The sequence below is a fragment of the Oncorhynchus mykiss genome, chromosome 30 (genome assembly GCF_057628025.1).
Source record: "Oncorhynchus mykiss isolate SJ-2025 chromosome 30, ASM5762802v1, whole genome shotgun sequence".
NCBI lineage: Eukaryota > Metazoa > Chordata > Actinopteri > Salmoniformes > Salmonidae > Oncorhynchus > Oncorhynchus mykiss.
In genome coordinates this window covers 16,037,212-16,055,789 of record NC_143051.1, presented here as the reverse complement: position 1 = coordinate 16,055,789, position 18,578 = coordinate 16,037,212, and the positions used below count along the sequence as shown (strand labels likewise).

General features: G+C 42.3%; 1 protein-coding gene across 1 annotated transcript in view; it reads right to left on the bottom strand.

Annotated features, from left to right (window-relative positions):
- The window catches only part of LOC110488013 (electrogenic aspartate/glutamate antiporter SLC25A13, mitochondrial), a 115,817-nt gene that overhangs the window by 31,321 nt on the left and 65,918 nt on the right, over window positions 1-18,578 (bottom strand). Inside the window, 4 exon segments of the mRNA XM_036971473.2 lie at window positions 3,500-3,640; window positions 8,898-8,978; window positions 9,230-9,282; window positions 17,093-17,251. Of these exon segments, the coding sequence (XP_036827368.2) occupies window positions 3,500-3,640; window positions 8,898-8,978; window positions 9,230-9,282; window positions 17,093-17,251 (434 nt within the window).

The window sequence follows — 18,578 nt, the reverse complement described above, 5'->3', positions numbered from 1 at the left end:
AGCAACACAGCTCATCACCCTGAACACACCATCCCCACTGTCAAACATGGTGGTGGCAGCATCATGGTTTGGGCCTGCTTTTCTTTACTGAAAGTAAAGGGGCTGAATAATTTTGCACGGCCAATTTTTCAGTTTTTGATTTGTTAAAAAAGTTTGAAATATCCAATAAATGTCGTTCCACTTCATGATTGTGTCCCACTTGTTGTTGATTCTTCACAAAAAAATACAGTTTTATATCTTTATGTTTGAAGCCTGAAATGTGGCAAAAGGTCGCAAAGTTCAAGGGGGCCGAATACTTTCGCAAGGCACTGTACATGAGGCGAGAGAGCGAGATAGAGAGAGAGGGAGGGAGAGGGATAGAGAGAGAGAGAGAGAGGGAGGGAGATGGATAGAGAGAGGGAGAACGAGGGATAAAGAGAGAGGGAGGGAGAAGGATAGAGAGAGAGAGAGAGAGGGAGGGGATAGGGAGAGAGAGAGGGAGAGAGTGGAGAGTGAAAGACGAGAGATCAGGGAAAGAGGAGGAAGATTGCCTCTGTCCATCACCGTAAAGAAAGCCATATCTTCAACCAGATTACGTTTCATCTTATTCCCCTCCTTGGCTGCCATCCAGGTGAGGTTGGGGAAGGGGAAGAGAAAATGACGGCCCTCCCTTCAACAGAGCAGTTTAAAGCCAAGTTTGGATCCCAAATGGCACCCTATTGGCACTATACAGGGAATTGGCTGCCATTTGGGACCAGGAAAAGTTATCCTATAAAAACAGGCTTCATTTAACTGCTGGGGTTAATCCTACCACTCATCCACAGCGTACACAGATACCTTACTGTATGGTATCTCATCTTTCCTCAAGTGCTTTGCTTCTTTCTCCCCTCCCCTGTCCTGTCCTGCCTGCCTGCCTGCCATCCCCTACCCTGCCTGCCCTGTCCTGCCTGCCATCCCCTGCCCTGTCCTGTCCTGCCTGCCATCCCCTGCCCTGTCCTGTCCTGCCTGCCATCCCCTACCCTGCCTGCCCTGTCCTGCCTGCCATCCCCTGCCCTGTCCTGTCCTGTCCTGCCTGCCATCCCCTGCCCTGTCCTGTCCTGCCTGCCATCCCCTACCCTGCCTGCCCTGTCCTGCCTGCCATCCCCTGTCCTGTCCTGTCCTGTCCTGCCTGCCATCCCCTGCCCTGTCCTGTCCTGCCTGCCATCCCCTACCCCGCCTGCCCTGTCCTGCCTGCCATCCCCTGCCCTGTCCTGTCCTGCCTGCCATCCCCTACCCTGCCTGCCCTGTCCTGCCTGCCATCCCCTACCCTGCCTGCCCTGTCCTGCCTGCCATCCCCTGCCCTGTCCTGTCTTGTCCTGCCTGCCATCCCCTGCCCTGTCCTGTCCTGTCCTGCCTGCCATCTCCTGCCCTGTCCTGTCCTGCCTGCCACCCCCTACCCTGCCTGCCCTGTCCTGCCTGCCATCCCCTGCCCTGTCCTGCCTGCCATCCCCTACCCTGCCTGCCCTGTCCTGCCTGCCATCCCCTACCCTGCCTGCCCTGTCCTGCCTGCCATCCCCTGCCCTGTCCTGCCTGCCATCCCCTACCCTGCCTGCCCTGTCCTGCCTGCCATCCCCTACCCTGCCTGCCCTGTCCTGCCTGCCAACCCCTACCCTGCCTGCCCTGTCCTGCCTGCCCTGTCCTGCCTGCCATCCCCTACCCTGCCTGCCCTGTCCAGCCTGCCATCCCCTACCCTGCCTGCCATCCCCTCCCCTGCCTGCCCTGTCCAGCATGCCCTTCCCTGCCTGCCCTGTCCTGTCCTGCCCTGCCCTGACTACCCTACCCTGCCCTACCTGCCCTGCGCTGCCCTGCCCTGGACTGCCCTGCCTGCCCTCCCCTCCCCGTCAGGGCCGCCATGCCAGACTGCGTGCCGAAAAGTTGCCAAGGCCCTGGTTCACAATCACAGACAGTACGGCACTACAGGCCGAGTACTGTTGAAATACATGGAGGTGAGACTGACCTGTTTAAATACAGGGAGGTGTAGGCCAGGGGTCAAAACTAGCCTGCAAGCCTGCCCACCAAAGTTTTTTAGTGAAGAAATTATAATAACAAAAGGATTTTCATTTTTTTGAAATTCGCAAAAAATTTGTGTAATTTAGGAATAAAAAAAAGAGAGAATAAAACAAGAAATGTGATCGTGTCTCCGCTCTGTTAAAAATCGCCCTGAGGCAGATTGCCTACCCTGGTGTAGGCTGACATAATATGTGTGTCTCCTTCTGTTTATAGCTTTGAAAGAGGGATTGTGCATGGTGCATAAAGTATGATTGACTGTGAGTACTGTGAGTACTGGAGTACATACAAGTATGTGTTTATATGAGTGAATAGGTTTGTCTTGATAAATACTGCACTGCAGACACATCAATACCATACATGTGTTAGGATCATAGTTGGAGTTCTCACTGTGAACAGTGGTGGCACTAGCGCATCAGCCAGTCAGTCAGTCAGTTCCTCCAGCAGCAGAGCGGAGGTAGGTAGCAGGGAGAGGCAGAAAGAGAGGCTGAGGGGCAGGGTAATTAGCCTGACAAAGGGTGCTCTGTGCCTGGGCACAACCCTGAGGAGCCAACCCGTCTGGGACTCACAGGCTGGAGCCTGTCTGGGCCCTCCCGGCCCTCCTGCTTCTCTCTCAATGCACATTGTCTCAGCAGGAGGACAGGAGACACAGAGGGAGACAGGGGAGGCACCACTACCGTCATACCGGATTCAGCATTCTCATACATACGACGGAGCAGACATACTGTAGACACACGCACACACAGACACACACACACACAGACACACACGCGCGCACACACACACGGACAAACACATACAAGTGGAGGCCTCAGGTTCAGCACTCTCTCTCTCACACACACACACACACACACACACTGATTGACAAACACAAAAGACTAACATGGGACGAACCTGGGAAGACATAGAACTGAAACTTTGCTAAGAAAAGAGAAAGGGTTCGAATCTGCAGGATGAAGTAACCTTGAGCTGTCATTTAAATCAAACCCAAAGACGTTTTAACACCCACAGCTTTAATGAGAGATAAAACACTAAATCAGAACTCTCTAAAATGCTTCATGGATCAACGACACTGGTCATCGGTGCCCTTCTAAAAACCAACCTCTCCATAATGAGAATGACCCACCGTAGTTCTAAAATAAAGCCAATAATAGCACCTGCCAGATCTGAAATCCCCGTCCAACAGTCCCTTGAAAACAAAATGCAGAGCCCCTCTACCTACATGAGTCAATGGTATTCAGTCCATTATTACCCTGGCCATTGTTACAAAGTTAGCTTACGTTGTTTATATCTCAATCTCAGCCATGCTCCCTGCTACCTGGCCCTGGGGGGCCCTACAGTCCACAGTCCCTCATAGGCCCTCACTAGCAATCTCTACCTGATTCAGCTGCTATTGTAGCTGAGGGGTTAAGTACAGCTATGTCCTAATTGTCCCTATCTTTGAATTCAGTCCTAGGTGTACAGAAGGATCTACCTTATAGAGGCCAAAGAAGCCCAAGTCCTTGATGACAGATATGGCGCTGACGCGGGGGCCGGTGGTGATCTCTCCAGCCACCTGCAGGCGGATCTTCACGATCTCCAGAGGGTTGGTAAAGATCACCTGAGATCCACCCGCCTGGACGACACACACACACACACACACACACACACACACACACACACACACACACACACACACACACACACACACACACACATACAGTGGGGAAAGGATTTACAGTATTAGATAAGTGTTTTATTAATCTTTTTGCCAATAGTATCGCACACACAATGGGCTGTAAGTGGCCACTGTAGCTAGGTGACGGAGTCACACATCAGCATACACTGATGGCGCCCTGATAGGCACCTCACAGGTCTGACTGATGTCATTCACACACAGGACAGTTCAATAGGCTACACTGGCAGTGACATATGTTCACTGTAGACAGGCTGCTAGGTCTGTCAGTGATAGATGTTCACTGTAGACAGGCTGCTAGGTCTGTCAGTGATAGATGTTCACTGTAGACAGGCTCCCAGGTCTGTCAGTGATAGATGTTCACTGTAGACAGGCTGCTAGGTCTGTCAGTGATAGATGTTCACTGTAGACAAGCTCCCAGGTCTGTCAGTGATAGATGTTCACTGTAGACAGGCTGCTAGGTCTGTCAGTGATAGATGTTCACTGTAGACAGGCTCCCAGGTCTGTCTCTAGTCTCTAAACAGTCCTTATTCAGTTCTACCCTGCCTGAGGGGTTCTGTCTTAACAACGCTCCAACCTTGTACTTGGTGCCGGAGATCACAGGCCCAGACAGGTTCCTCTCAGAGAGCTTTCAGGCGGCCTGGTTCTTATGCTACAGCTACGGTATCTAGAGCTGGGTGTGTGGTACAGCAGCGGCATTTAAAACTGGGTTTATAGCTAACTGCATCTCGGCACGGAGAGGTGAAGCTGGGACGTAGTTAGCCGGGAAGGTGGCAACCATTCTGGAACTCTCTCTCGGCCTCTGCCTCGCTCTCTCTCCCGGTCTTTCTCTCTTCCTTGTTGCCCCTGGATACTGTGGCTGCACAGAAATTGGCACAGTGCAATTAGATAGAAATCTGTTTCCCCGCCATTAAAAAGGGCCTGTACTGTTTGTTGTTGTTCTTTCTCCGCCCTCATTGCTGTGGAATATGAATGTTGAATTTTGTGTCTTCTATCTTACGGGAAAGCCATCAAATGAGTGCCCCAATCTGAATCTGCAACCCTGTGCGTTTTTTAACAGCCTCCCTAGAATTCGTAAGTAAGCATTTCCATATTTCGAGGAAGAGATCTTTATCGTCTCATTGAAGGTATTAAAACTTTAAATAGAGGGGAGCAGAACCGACCCACACTTCCCTTCCAGAACTTTAAATAGAGTGGAGCAGAACCGACCCACACTTACCTTCCAGAACTTTAAATAGAGGGGAGAAGAACCGACCCACACTTCCCTTCCAGCCCTTAATCAGGGCAGTGAATAACAGGAGGCCGATTCTTAATTCTAACGTCTCATAGCTACAACGGTATAACTATTTCTTCCTGTGGAAAATGATCTTTCATAGTTGATTACAGCGGCCCTCTAATAGCAATGCATTTATTACAGGTCCACTGGACACGGAGATGATGAACTGGAATTAGGGCCACTTCATCAGCCAATGCTCTCACTCACATCAATTGGACACTAATTGGGGGATTTTTTAATATTAAAAGGACAGAAAACAACAAGACAGGTTAGAGAAACCACTGCACAATTAGGACTGACAGACAGAAGAACAGACACATCTGTCAGGGGGAGGTGGGAGAAAGGGAGTGAGAGAGAGAGACAGAAAAGCTCAACCATTGAAGAACAAACACCATTGTAAATACAACCCTTATTTCTGCTTATTTATTTTCCCTTTTGTACTTAATCATTTGCACATCGTTACAACACTGTATATATACATAATATGACATTTGTAATGTCTTTATTATTTTGGAACTTCTGTGAGTGTAATGTTAACTGTTCATTTTTATTGTTTATTTCACTTTTGTATGTTATCTACCTCACTTGCTTTGACAATGTTAACATATTTTCCTATGCCAATAAAGCCCTTGAATTAAATTGAATTGACAGAAACAGAGAGAGAAAGAGAGAAAAAGATAGATGGAGAGAGCGAGAGAGCGAGAATGGGAGCGAAAGGAAGAGAGAGAGAGAGAGAGAGAGAGAGAGAACGGGGAGAGAGAAAGGGGGAGAGGGAGACAGACAAAGAGGGCGAGAGAGTGAGAGTCACAGAGAGAGAGAGATTTGATTACAGAGTGACACAGTCAGTGGCGCTCTGATAATTTCCAGGTAATTACAAGGCAAGGTGATCCCCTTAGGAGTTTTGAGAGTCAGCACCTCAGACACGCTCCAGCACTGAGAGATGAGGGGACTAGACCGCAGAGTTGACTGCACTCTCACATCAGCAACTCCACACACACACACACACATGTGGGCATGTATACGCACACACACATACCAACACGCACACACACACACACACACACACACACACACACACACACACACACACACACACACACACACACACACACACACACACACACACCCTGGGGCTAACAGCTAACAGTTTACTTTTCAAAGGCATACAATAGCTTAGCGCAAGTTAGCAAACATTAGCCATCCTCCATTAATAATCACTCACACTTTCATAGGTGCCAAGAGAATGCTCAAATGGGGATTACACAAGATAGCATGCATTTATGTGTGTGTGTGTGTGTGTGTGTTTATGTTCTCATGTGCGTGTTAAACGTTGTGATAAATGTTTTTAGCACTCGAAACGGAGCCGAATAACAAACCATTACAAAGGCTTAACAACCTAACTGAATAGATTTACACTGAATAATTGCTACAGTGAAAACTAACAAAGCAACACTGTATTCCCTCTCTCTCTCCCTCTTTCTCTCTCTCAATTTCAATTTAAGGGGCTTTATTGGCATGGGAAACATATGTATACATTGCCAAAGCAAGTGAAATAGATCATCTCTCTCTCTCTCTCCCCCTTCCTCCTGTTGCTTGCTGTGCTCTTGACATTGGCCCAGTGTGTATTTTGAGTAACCAAGACCTCAAATGAGGGCCAACGACCGCCTGATAGGCATCCAGCCAGCCAGCAGCGTCTCAGTCAACGGAGCATGCCTTTCTTACCAAATAATCATTAAGATCTGGCAACCATCACTGAGCTTAATTATATTCTGAAGCTACAATGAGGTGGAGAAAGAGATGGAGAGAGGAAGGAGGAGAGAGAGGAGAAGAGAGGGACGAGGGGAAGGGAGATTACATGAGTGGGGAAAGAGGAGAAGAGAGGGGAGAGAGGAAGGAGGAGAGAGAGGAGAAGAGAGGGACGAGGGGAAGGGAGATGACATGAGAGGGGTAAGAGGAGAAGAGAGGGGAGAGAGGAAGGAGGAGAGAGAGGAGAAGAGAGGGACGAGGGGAAGGGAGATGACATGAGTGGGGAAAGAGGAGAAGAGAGGGTAGAGAGGAAGGAGGAGAGAGAGGAGAAGAGAGGGACGAGAGGAGGAAAGGAGAATATTGGGAGCAGGGAGAAAAGAGGGGGGGGGAGAAGGAAGGAAGGAAGGACAGAAGGAAGGAAGGAAGGAAGGAAGGAAGGAAGGAAGGAAGGAAGGAGGAAGGAAGGAAGGAAGGAAGTAAGGAAGGAAGGAAGGAAGGAAGGAAGGAAGGAAGGAAGGAAGGAAGGAGGAAGGAAGGAAGGAAGGAAGGAAGGAAGGAAGGAAGGAAGGAAGGAAGGAAGGAAGGAAGGAAGGAAGGAAGGAAGGAAGGAAGGAAGGAAGGAAGGAAGGAAGGAAGGAAGGAAGGAAGGAGGGGCAGAAATTGCAGGAAAGGGGACACAGCCAAGTGGAGAGGCAAAGAGCAAAGTTGAGATGAGGAGAAGATGGTAGAAGAGGTGAACAGAGAAAACAGATCGGAAGTGTTGAGAGGATCATAGAAAAAAGGCGAGGAAAGGGGAAAGGGAGGTGAGGAGAAGGAGGTGAATGGAAAGAACAGAAGATAAGAGATAGGAAAGGATTAGAGGAGAGAAGAAGAGAGGAGAAGAGAGGGGAGAAAAGAGGAGAAGAGGTGAGAAGAGAGGAGAGAGGAACAGAGAGGAGAGAGAGGAGAAGAGAGGAGAGAGAAGAAGAGAAGAGAGAGGAGGAGAAGAGAGGAGAGAGGAGAGGAGAAGAGAGTAGAAGAGAAGCGAGAAGAAGAGGAGAGAAAAGACGAGGAGAAGAGAGGAGAAGATAAGAAAATGTCTAGATCCTCACCAGTCCTATTTAACAGTAAAATATTTGTGAAAACGTTATTTACACCACCGCCACTCGCTCTCTCTCTCTCTCTCCCCCTCCCTCCCTCCCTCCCTCCCTCCTCTCTTCAGGCTCTTTCTCTTCTGTCCTGTCAGACTACTGGTCTGGGACTGTTGCCGAAGCCCAAACCAACACTTTCACAGTTTCCAAATCATATAAACAGACTTCATGTGATGTGGCTGAAGTCCACTAAACAGGGTGTGCGTGTGTGTGTGTGTGTGTGTGTGTGTGTGTGTGTGTGCGTGTGCGTGTGCGCTGGGGTGTGTGAGTGAGTGATAACAGGAGAGGACTAACACCAGAAGCAGGGACAGGATGAAAGGAACTGTCAGATCAGCTCACAGTGATAAAGAGGAAAAATCCACCCGTCCTCATTCCAGTCCACATACACTACGTCCCTCTACTCTGGCCTGAACGTACAGCATGTATAGAACAACCTTTTTTCAAACACTCAAGATTTAAAAATTAAGCTGTCCTTTTTATCTTCAACATTCCACTCGACATGTTTTATTTGCGACACACAATTTCCATCCAATCGTCTCTCATTTCAAAATCTCTCTAAATAAACCTCCTCAAAACATTCATTCATAACCTTAATTGAATTGTAGTCGCTTGCATGCACATGGCAAGTATGTAGGTACACATAATGACTTGTGTACCCTAAATATTCTGCTTTAGTGATCGGCATCAAACAGCTCCCTGGTGAAAGGCCTCTATTCATTGGTTGGGGGGGGGGGGGGGGGGGGGGGGGGGTGCTATAGGGTCAGGTAGAACTAAAGGGATGGGGTGGGGGTGGGGAGGGTGACAGCTCACTGATCAAACACAGGGTGGGGGTAGTGGGGTCGAGGTAGGGGGGAAGTCTCTCAGGTAACAGCCCTGTCTGTCTCCGTCTGTGTGTCGTCCAGTTTAGAAACACCTGATCTCAGGTCAGTTGGTGGTGCAAGACGTGAATGTCATCCTCCAGTGGGCCTAAACCTGCAACAGGTAAAACGTGCCTGTCTAGTTAGCTTCTATGTGGATGGAGGCTGATCAATGAGATGATACTCACACATGCACCAGCCAGGATCTCAGCAGGTACAGGGATTGATCCATCCTTCTGTCTGGTCTTCCCTCTGATAAAGTCATTGACCTGTGGCGAGAACACTAAACATTAGACACACACAGAGAGACAGTCAGACACACACACTGTGTGTATTTGTATGTATGTCTGTGCCTGCATGTGTGTGAGTGCGTGCGTGCGTGTGCACATAAAATCTGTACTGTACTTTAAACTAAAACTAGAGGTAAATGTTAAACTAGGGCCCAGTGAGGGGCTCCGTGGTGACTGGGGCCTGAAACTGGGGCCTGATTGGTCTCCATGTGGAAAAACAAGGCACTTACTGTCAGCTTTATGGCTTTCTCCGGGGCCACGCCCAGTAGCTGTGGTACCAGACCTATCATTAGGACACAACATGATTAGAAAAGAGAAGGGCCATGGAAGTACAATACACACACACACACACACACACACACACACACACACACACACACACACACACACACACACACACACACACACACACACACACACACACACACACACACACACACCCTCCACATTAAACACATACCCTGATGAATCCAATTCTGCCTGATCCCCAGACACTAATGAACACTATTGATGTGGTGTGGGGGCAGCAGGGTAACAGACTAACAAAGTGAAAGAAACATCACCTAGTAGCTCCTTCCCAGAATAGAAAAAAAGACAGAAAACACTAACCAAAGTTTACACAGCCCTCAATTACAACGCAAAGACTTCCAGCCGGATAAAAATAAACAAAATAATCTGATTTGAGTGCGATGGATGGACCCCCCTCTTACTACCCCCCATCTTCCTCCCTCCCCCCCGTCCCTAAAGTAACAAACAAAGTTAATAGTGGAGGGTGTGAAGGGGGGTAGTGAACGCAGGGCCCAAAACAGGCCACACAGAGTCAGAAACAGACACAGGAGCACAAACACATGATTATCTTCATCTGGGCTGGGACTCACAAACAGAAACAGGAGTGTTAGTTGTTTTTGTGGAAGGGCTCAGGCAGAGAACCACACACAAGTCATTTTTTTATTAAATGGCGCGTAGCGACAGTTGTAGTTAAGAGACGCTTATTGTTTTCTCATGCTGCTGTGTTGTTTACGCAAGGGTTCCTGTCTAGAGACCGTGACATCATCCTAGTGTTTGCAGTGCGTGTGTGTTCTGGTCTGACTGTCTCACCATTCTAATGCACAGCTCATTCAGTAACGGGAACAGGAGGAGAGGGAAAATGCTCAGCTTCATTACATTAGATAAAGTTGGCTTATGACACTCTCCTCAGTGGCTAATATAACATAACCAGCATTACTACACAGTAGATCAATGTTAATGAGGGAATTGTGAATGAAATGTGTGAGATTCAAGATAATTTTAGAAAGTTTATTTTTGGAATTTCTCTTTTAAAGTTCAGTGTGTTTTCAGATTGTATAGTTCAGTGTGTTTTCAGATTGTATAGTTCAGTATGTTTTCAGATTGTAAAGTTCAGTGTGTTTTCAGATTGTATAGTTCAGTATGTTTTCAGATTGTATAGTTCAGTATGTTTTCAGATTGTATAGTTCAGTATGTTTTCAGATTGTATAGTTCAGTATGTTTTCAGATTGTATAGTTCAGTATGTTTTCAGATTGTAAAGTTCAGTATGTTTTCAGATTGTATAGTTCAGTATGTTTTCAGATTGTAAAGTTCAGTATGTTTTCAGATTGTATAGTTCAGTATGTTTTCAGATTGTAAAGTTCAGTATGTTTTCAGATTGTATAGTTCAGTATGTTTTCAGATTGTATAGTTCAGTATGTTTTCAGATTGTAAAGTTCAGTATGTTTTCAGATTGTATAGTTCAGTATGTTTTCAGATTGTATAGTTCAGTGTGTTTTCAGATTGAAAAGTTCAGTATGTTTTCAGATTGTATAGTTCAGTATGTTTTCAGATTGTATAGTTCAGTGTGTTTTCAGATTGTATAGTTCAGTATGTTTTCAGATTGTATAGTTCAGTATGTTTTCAGATTGTATAGTTCAGTGTGTTTTCAGATTGTATAGTTCAGTATGTTTTCAGATTGTAAAGTTCAGTATGTTTTCAGATTGTATAGTTCAGTATGTTTTCAGATTGTAAAGTTCAGTATGTTTTCAGATTGTAAAATTCAGTATGTTTTCAGATTGTAAAGTTCAGTATGTTTTCAGATTGTATAGTTCAGTATGTTTTCAGATTGTAAAGTTCAGTATGTTTTCAGATTGTAAAGTTCAGTATGTTTTCAGATTGTAAAGTTCAGTATGTTTTCAGATTGTAAAGTTCAGTATGTTTTCAGATTGTATAGTTCAGTATGTTTTCAGATTGTATAGTTCAGTATGTTTTCAGATTGTATAGTTCAGTATGTTTTCAGATTGTATAGTTCAGTGTGTTTTCAGATTGTATAGTTCAGTGTGTTTTCAGATTGTATAGTTCAGTATGTTTTCAGATTGTATAGTTCAGTATGTTTTCAGATTGTATAGTTCAGTATGTTTTCAGATTGTATAGTTCAGTGTGTTTTCAGATTGTATAGTTCAGTATGTTTTCAGATTGTATAATTCAGTATGTTTTCAGATTGTATAGTTCAGTGTGTTTTCAGATTGTATAGTTCAGTGTGTTTTCAGATTGAATAGTTCAGTATGTTTTCAGATTGTAAAGTTCAGTATGTTTTCAGATTGTAAAGTTCAGTGTGTTTTCAGATTGTATAGTTCAGTGTGTTTTCAGATTGTATAGTTCAGTGTGTTTTCAGATTGAATAGTTCAGTATGTTTTCAGATTGTATAGTTCAGTATGTTTTCAGATTGTATAGTTCAGTATGTTTTCAGATTGTATAGTTCAGTATGTTTTCAGATTGTAAAGTTCAGTATGTTTTCAGATTGTAAAGTTCAGTGTGTTTTCAGATTGTATAGTTCAGTGTGTTTTCAGATTGTATAGTTCAGTGTGTTTTCAGATTGAATAGTTCAGTATGTTTTCAGATTGTATAGTTCAGTATGTTTTCAGATTGTAAAGTTCAGTATGTTTTCAGATTGTATAGTTCAGTATGTTTTCAGATTGTAAAGTTCAGTATGTTTTCAGATTGTAAAGTTCAGTGTGTTTTCAGATTGTATAGTTCAGTGTGTTTTCAGATTGTATAGTTCAGTGTGTTTTCAGATTGTATAGTTCAGTATGTTTTCAGATTGTAAAGTTCAGTATGTTTTCAGATTGTACAGTTCAGTATGTTTTCAGATTGTAAAGTTCAGTATGTTTTCAGATTGTAAAGTTCAGTATGTTTTCAGATTGTATAGTTCAGTATGTTTTCAGATTGTAAAGTTCAGTATGTTTTCAGATTGTAAAGTTCAGTATGTTTTCAGATTGTAAAGTTCAGTATGTTTTCAGATTGTATAGTTCAGTATGTTTTCAGATTGTATAGTTCCGTGTGTTTTCAGATTGTATAGTTCAGTGTGTTTTCAGATTGTAAAGTTCAGTGTGTTTTCAGATTGTATAGTTCAGTGTGTTTTCAGATTGTATAGTTCAGTATGTTTTCAGATTGTATAGTTCAGTATGTTTTCAGATTGTATAGTTCAGTGTGTTTTCAGATTGTATAGTTCAGTGTGTTTTCAGATTGTATAGTTCAGTGTGTTTTCAGATTGTAAAGTTCAGTGTGTTTTCAGATTGTACAGTTCAGTGTGTTTTCAGATTGAATAGTTCAGTATGTTTTCAGATTGTATAGTTCAGTATGTTTTCAGATTGTAAAGTTCAGTATGTTTTCAGATTGTAAAGTTCAGTGTGTTTTCAGATTGTATAGTTCAGTGTGTTTTCAGATTGTATAGTTCAGTGTGCTTTCAGATTGAATAGTTCAGTATGTTTTCAGATTGTATAGTTCAGTATGTTTTCAGATTGTATAGTTCAGTATGTTTTCAGATTGTATAGTTCAGTATGTTTTCAGATTGTAAAGTTCAGTATGTTTTCAGATTGTAAAGTTCAGTGTGTTTTCAGATTGTATAGTTCAGTGTGTTTTCAGATTGTATAGTTCAGTGTGTTTTCAGATTGAATAGTTCAGTATGTTTTCAGATTGTATAGTTCAGTATGTTTTCAGATTGTAAAGTTCAGTATGTTTTCAGATTGTATAGTTCAGTATGTTTTCAGATTGTAAAGTTCAGTATGTTTTCAGATTGTAAAGTTCAGTGTGTTTTCAGATTGTATAGTTCAGTGTGTTTTCAGATTGTATAGTTCAGTGTGTTTTCAGATTGTATAGTTCAGTATGTTTTCAGATTGTAAAGTTCAGTATGTTTTCAGATTGTACAGTTCAGTATGTTTTCAGATTGTAAAGTTCAGTATGTTTTCAGATTGTAAAGTTCAGTATGTTTTCAGATTGTATAGTTCAGTATGTTTTCAGATTGTAAAGTTCAGTATGTTTTCAGATTGTAAAGTTCAGTATGTTTTCAGATTGTAAAGTTCAGTATGTTTTCAGATTGTATAGTTCAGTATGTTTTCAGATTGTATAGTTCAGTGTGTTTTCAGATTGTATAGTTCAGTGTGTTTTCAGATTGTAAAGTTCAGTGTGTTTTCAGATTGTATAGTTCAGTGTGTTTTCAGATTGTATAGTTCAGTATGTTTTCAGATTGTATAGTTCAGTATGTTTTCAGATTGTATAGTTCAGTGTGTTTTCAGATTGTATAGTTCAGTGTGTTTTCAGATTGTATAGTTCAGTGTGTTTTCAGATTGTAAAGTTCAGTGTGTTTTCAGATTGTATAGTTCAGTGTGTTTTCAGATTGAATAGTTCAGTATGTTTTCAGATTGTATAGTTCAGTATGTTTTCAGATTGTATAGTTCAGTATGTTTTCAGATTGTAAAGTTCAGTATGTTTTCAGATTGTATAGTTAAGTATGTTTTCAGATTGTAAAGTTCAGTATGTTTTCAGATTGTAAAGTTCAGTATGTTTTCAGATTGTAAAGTTCAGTATGTTTTCAGATTGTAAAGTTCAGTATGTTTTCAGATTGTATAGTTCAGTATGTTTTCAGATTGTATAGTTCAGTGTGTTTTCAGATTGTATAGTTCAGTGTGTTTTCAGATTGTAAAGTTCAGTGTGTTTTCAGATTGTATAGTTCAGTGTGTTTTCAGATTGTATAGTTCAGTATGTTTTCAGATTGTATAGTTCAGTATGTTTTCAGATTGTAAAGTTCAGTGTGTTTTCAGATTGTATAGTTCAGTGTGTTTTCAGATTGTATAGTTCAGTATGTTTTCAGATTGTAAAGTTCAGTGTGTTTTCAGAATGTATAGTTCAGTGTGTTTTCAGATTGTATAGTTCAGTGTGTTTTCAGATTGTATAGTTCAGTGTGTTTTCAGATTGTAAAGTTCAGTGTGTTTTCAGATTGTATAGTTCAGTGTGTTTTCAGATTGTATAGTTCAGTATGTTTTCAGATTGTAAAGTTCAGTATGTTTTCAGATTGTAAAGTTCAGTGTGTTTTCAGATTGTATAGTTCAGTGTGTTTTCAGATTGTATAGTTCAGTGTGTTTTCAGATTGTATAGTTCAGTATGTTTTCAGATTGTAAAGTTCAGTATGTTTTCAGATTGTACAGTTCAGTATGTTTTCAGATTGTAAAGTTCAGTATGTTTTCAGATTGTAAAGTTCAGTATGTTTTCAGATTGTATAGTTCAGTATGTTTTCAGATTGTAAAGTTCAGTATGTTTTCAGATTGTAAAGTTCAGTATGTTTTCAGATTGTAAAGTTCAGTATGTTTTCAGATTGTAAAGTTCAGTATGTTTTCAGATTGTATAGTTCAGTATGTTTTCAGATTGTAAAGTTCAGTATGTTTTCAGATTGTAAAGTTCAGTATGTTTTCAGATTGTAAAGTTCAGTATGTTTTCAGATTGTAAAGTTCAGTATGTTTTCAGATTGTATAGTTCAGTATGTTTTCAGATTGTATAGTTCAGTATGTTTTCAGATTGTATAGTTCAGTATGTTTTCAGATTGTATAGTTCAGTGTGTTTTCAGATTGTATAGTTCAGTGTGTTTTCAGATTGTATAGTTCAGTATGTTTTCAGATTGTATAGTTCAGTATGTTTTCAGATTGTATAGTTCAGTATGTTTTCAGATTGTATAGTTCAGTGTGTTTTCAGATTGTATAGTTCAGTATGTTTTCAGATTGTATAATTCAGTATGTTTTCAGATTGTATAGTTCAGTGTGTTTTCAGATTGTATAGTTCAGTGTGTTTTCAGATTGAATAGTTCAGTATGTTTTCAGATTGTAAAGTTCAGTATGTTTTCAGATTGTAAAGTTCAGTGTGTTTTCAGATTGTATAGTTCAGTATGTTTTCAGATTGTAAAGTTCAGTGTGTTTTCAGATTGAATAGTTCAGTATGTTTTCAGATTGTATAGTTCAGTATGTTTTCAGATTGTATAGTTCAGTATGTTTTCAGATTGTATAGTTCAGTATGTTTTCAGATTGTAAAGTTCAGTATGTTTTCAGATTGTAAAGTTCAGTGTGTTTTCAGATTGTATAGTTCAGTGTGTTTTCAGATTGTATAGTTCAGTGTGTTTTCAGATTGAATAGTTCAGTATGTTTTCAGATTGTATAGTTCAGTATGTTTTCAGATTGTAAAGTTCAGTATGTTTTCAGATTGTATAGTTCAGTATGTTTTCAGATTGTAAAGTTCAGTATGTTTTCAAATTGTAAAGTTCAGTGTGTTTTCAGATTGTATAGTTCAGTATGTTTTCAGATTGTAAAGTTCAGTATGTTTTCAGATTGTACAGTTCAGTATGTTTTCAGATTGTATAGTTCAGTATGTTTTCAGATTGTATAGTTCAGTGTGTTTTCAGATTGTATAGTTCAGTGTGTTTTCAGATTGTATAGTTCAGTATGTTTTCAGATTGTATAGTTCAGTGTGTTTTCAGATTGTATAGTTCAGTGTGTTTTCAGATTGTATAGTTCAGTGTGTTTTCAGATTGAATAGTTCAGTATGTTTTCAGATTGTATAGTTCAGTATGTTTTCAGATTGTATAGTTCAGTATGTTTTCAGATTGTAAAGTTCAGTATGTTTTCAGATTGTATAGTTCAGTATGTTTTCAGATTGTAAAGTTCAGTATGTTTTCAGATTGTAAAGTTCAGTATGTTTTCAGATTGTATAGTTCAGTATGTTTTCAGATTGTAAAGTTCAGTATGTTTTCAGATTGTAAAGTTCAGTATGTTTTCAGATTGTATAGTTCAGTATGTTTTCAGATTGTAAAGTTCAGTATGTTTTCAGATTGTATAGTTCAGTATGTTTTCAGATTGTAAAGTTCAGTATGTTTTCAGATTGTAAAGTTCAGTATGTTTTCAGATTGTATAGTTCAGTGTGTTTTCAGATTGTAATGTACCATATCTCCAGACTCCAGACAGCCATTCAAATTGATCTGCACCGTTGGATGTTTTTTGTCACAAGGGATGTGTTCCATATGGCCCTCTATTCATAGTGCACTACCATGGGTCCTATGGACCCTGGTCAAAAGTGGTGCACTATAAAGAGAATAGGATGCCATTTGGAACCCACTACTGATGTCTGTACCTGTGCGGCGGAGCCAGGTCTGTCTGACTGTGTCTATAATGTCAGAGACCTCTCTAAAGGCTTGGTGTCCTGTGACAGACACTAAGACTTCCCACTTCCTCGTAGAACCCTCACGGGAGAACTCGCCTGTCAATCATAATCCTGAGAATTCCGATATAGTGTGCGTTGTTTGAGAACCACCCCCCGCTCCCTGAGTGCAGGTACTTATTAAATGAATGCCAGTTGAAGTCTGGCAGGGGCAGTCACACTCTACCATTGTGACAGAGCTCTGCTGGTATGTGGCCGTGCATTGTCCTCCCAAAAACTCCCGAGACTACCTTTAATCACTTCAAAGAAGTCAGGTCAGAGGGAAGGTGAACTCAAACCCGCCCACCTCTCCTCGTCCTCTCTCCCCTCCCAAACCTGTAAACCCCATCTGTTGTTGTGATGGAGTGATATGAAGTCACAGCTAGACGCTAATCTATGGTCAGATTTGTGTTGTTCCAGGTTACAGTTAAAGTTGGGATTTGAGGAGGGTAAACTGACCCTAAATCTGTGCCTCCCTCTACCCATTAGCCTGTCGCTATATACCTATATAGTGAACTACTCAGGCCAAAAGCAGAGTACTATGTAGGGAATAGGGTGCCATTTGGGACACATCTCGTCTGGTACTGACCTCTATAGAGGCCGAAGAAGCCTTCGTAGCGCAGCACCTTCTTGAAGCAGTCCAAGCTGTTCTTGTACATGAGCTCTTCCACCAGGGAGCCTGTGGTCCTCTGGTTCTGCATCCTGGTCTTCACTAGGTCTATGGGGTACACTGCTGTGGCTCCCACAGCTGGAAAAACATATGACATAAATGATATGAAGGAAGTAGGGGAGGGGGGACGTTATAAATTCATTTTTAGCTCGTTATAAAGCCGGGCGTACACTACACGATTTTGGCCCTGAATTAGCTGTCAAAGACACATTTTTGAGATCGGAGACAAATCCCCATGTCGTTGCTCGGGGGGCGAGGCCGTCACTAACGCTCGTTTAATGTGACGCAATCTGAGGGCTACCGATCCAGTTTGAGCAGTCCCAGAAGTCCCGATATGTTCTAATATGTTTGATTTTATTGGAACAAAATCTACTACGTTGGCAGGACAAAAAACTAGAGGAAAGATGGGTCATTTAATGTGAGAGGCCCAGTGATGTTAGGATTTTGAAAGTTGTGTAGTGTACACCAGACAGACCTCTTACTAGCCTGTCTCCTGTAGGGGGGGGGACACTACCTCTTACTAACCTGTCTCCTGTAGGGGACACACACACTACCTCTTACTAGCCTGTCTCCTGTAGGGGGGGGGGACTACCTCTTACTATCCTGTCTCCTGTAGGGGGGAGGAGGAAGGGCGGCAATGGGGAGGGAGGGGAGTAGTCTGGAGCCAAACATAGGCACCACATCCACCCCCCGACCCCACATTGCCCCCACCCCTCCCCCAAAAAGTCCCTTCTCTCTGATCATTCACAGGTACAAAAGAGTCCAAACACAGGGAGGTTCCCATGGTGCATAGAGCCCCTGTCCTATTTAAGTGGTGGAGGAATCGCCCCTGCAGAACGCAATAGGAAGCCCTTTGTTTTTTATTTTCTTATGAGGTTGGAGGGTGATGGGGGTAGGGGGGCAGGTGAGGGGGTGGTGGTGACACAATGACTCGTGACTTGACATGGGGCTTGTCCCAAATTGCACCTCTTTCCCTATGTAGTGCATTACTTTTGACAAGTTATTCACTACATAGGGAATAGGGTTATCCACTACATAGGGAATAGGGTTAACCACTACATAGGGAATAGGGTTAACCACTACATAGGGGATAGGGTTATCCACTACATAGGGAATAGGGTTATCCACTACATAGTGAATAGGATTATCCACTACATAGGGAATAGGGTTATCCACTACATAGGGAATAGGGTTATCCACTACATAGGGAATAGGGTTATCCACTACATATGGAATAGGGTTATCCACTACATAGGGAATAGGGTTATCCACTACATAGGGAATAGGGTTATCCACTACATAGGGAATATGGTTATTCACTACATAGGGGATAGGGTTATCCACTACATAGGGAATAGGGTTATCCACTACATAAGGAATAGGGTTATCCACTACATAGGGAATA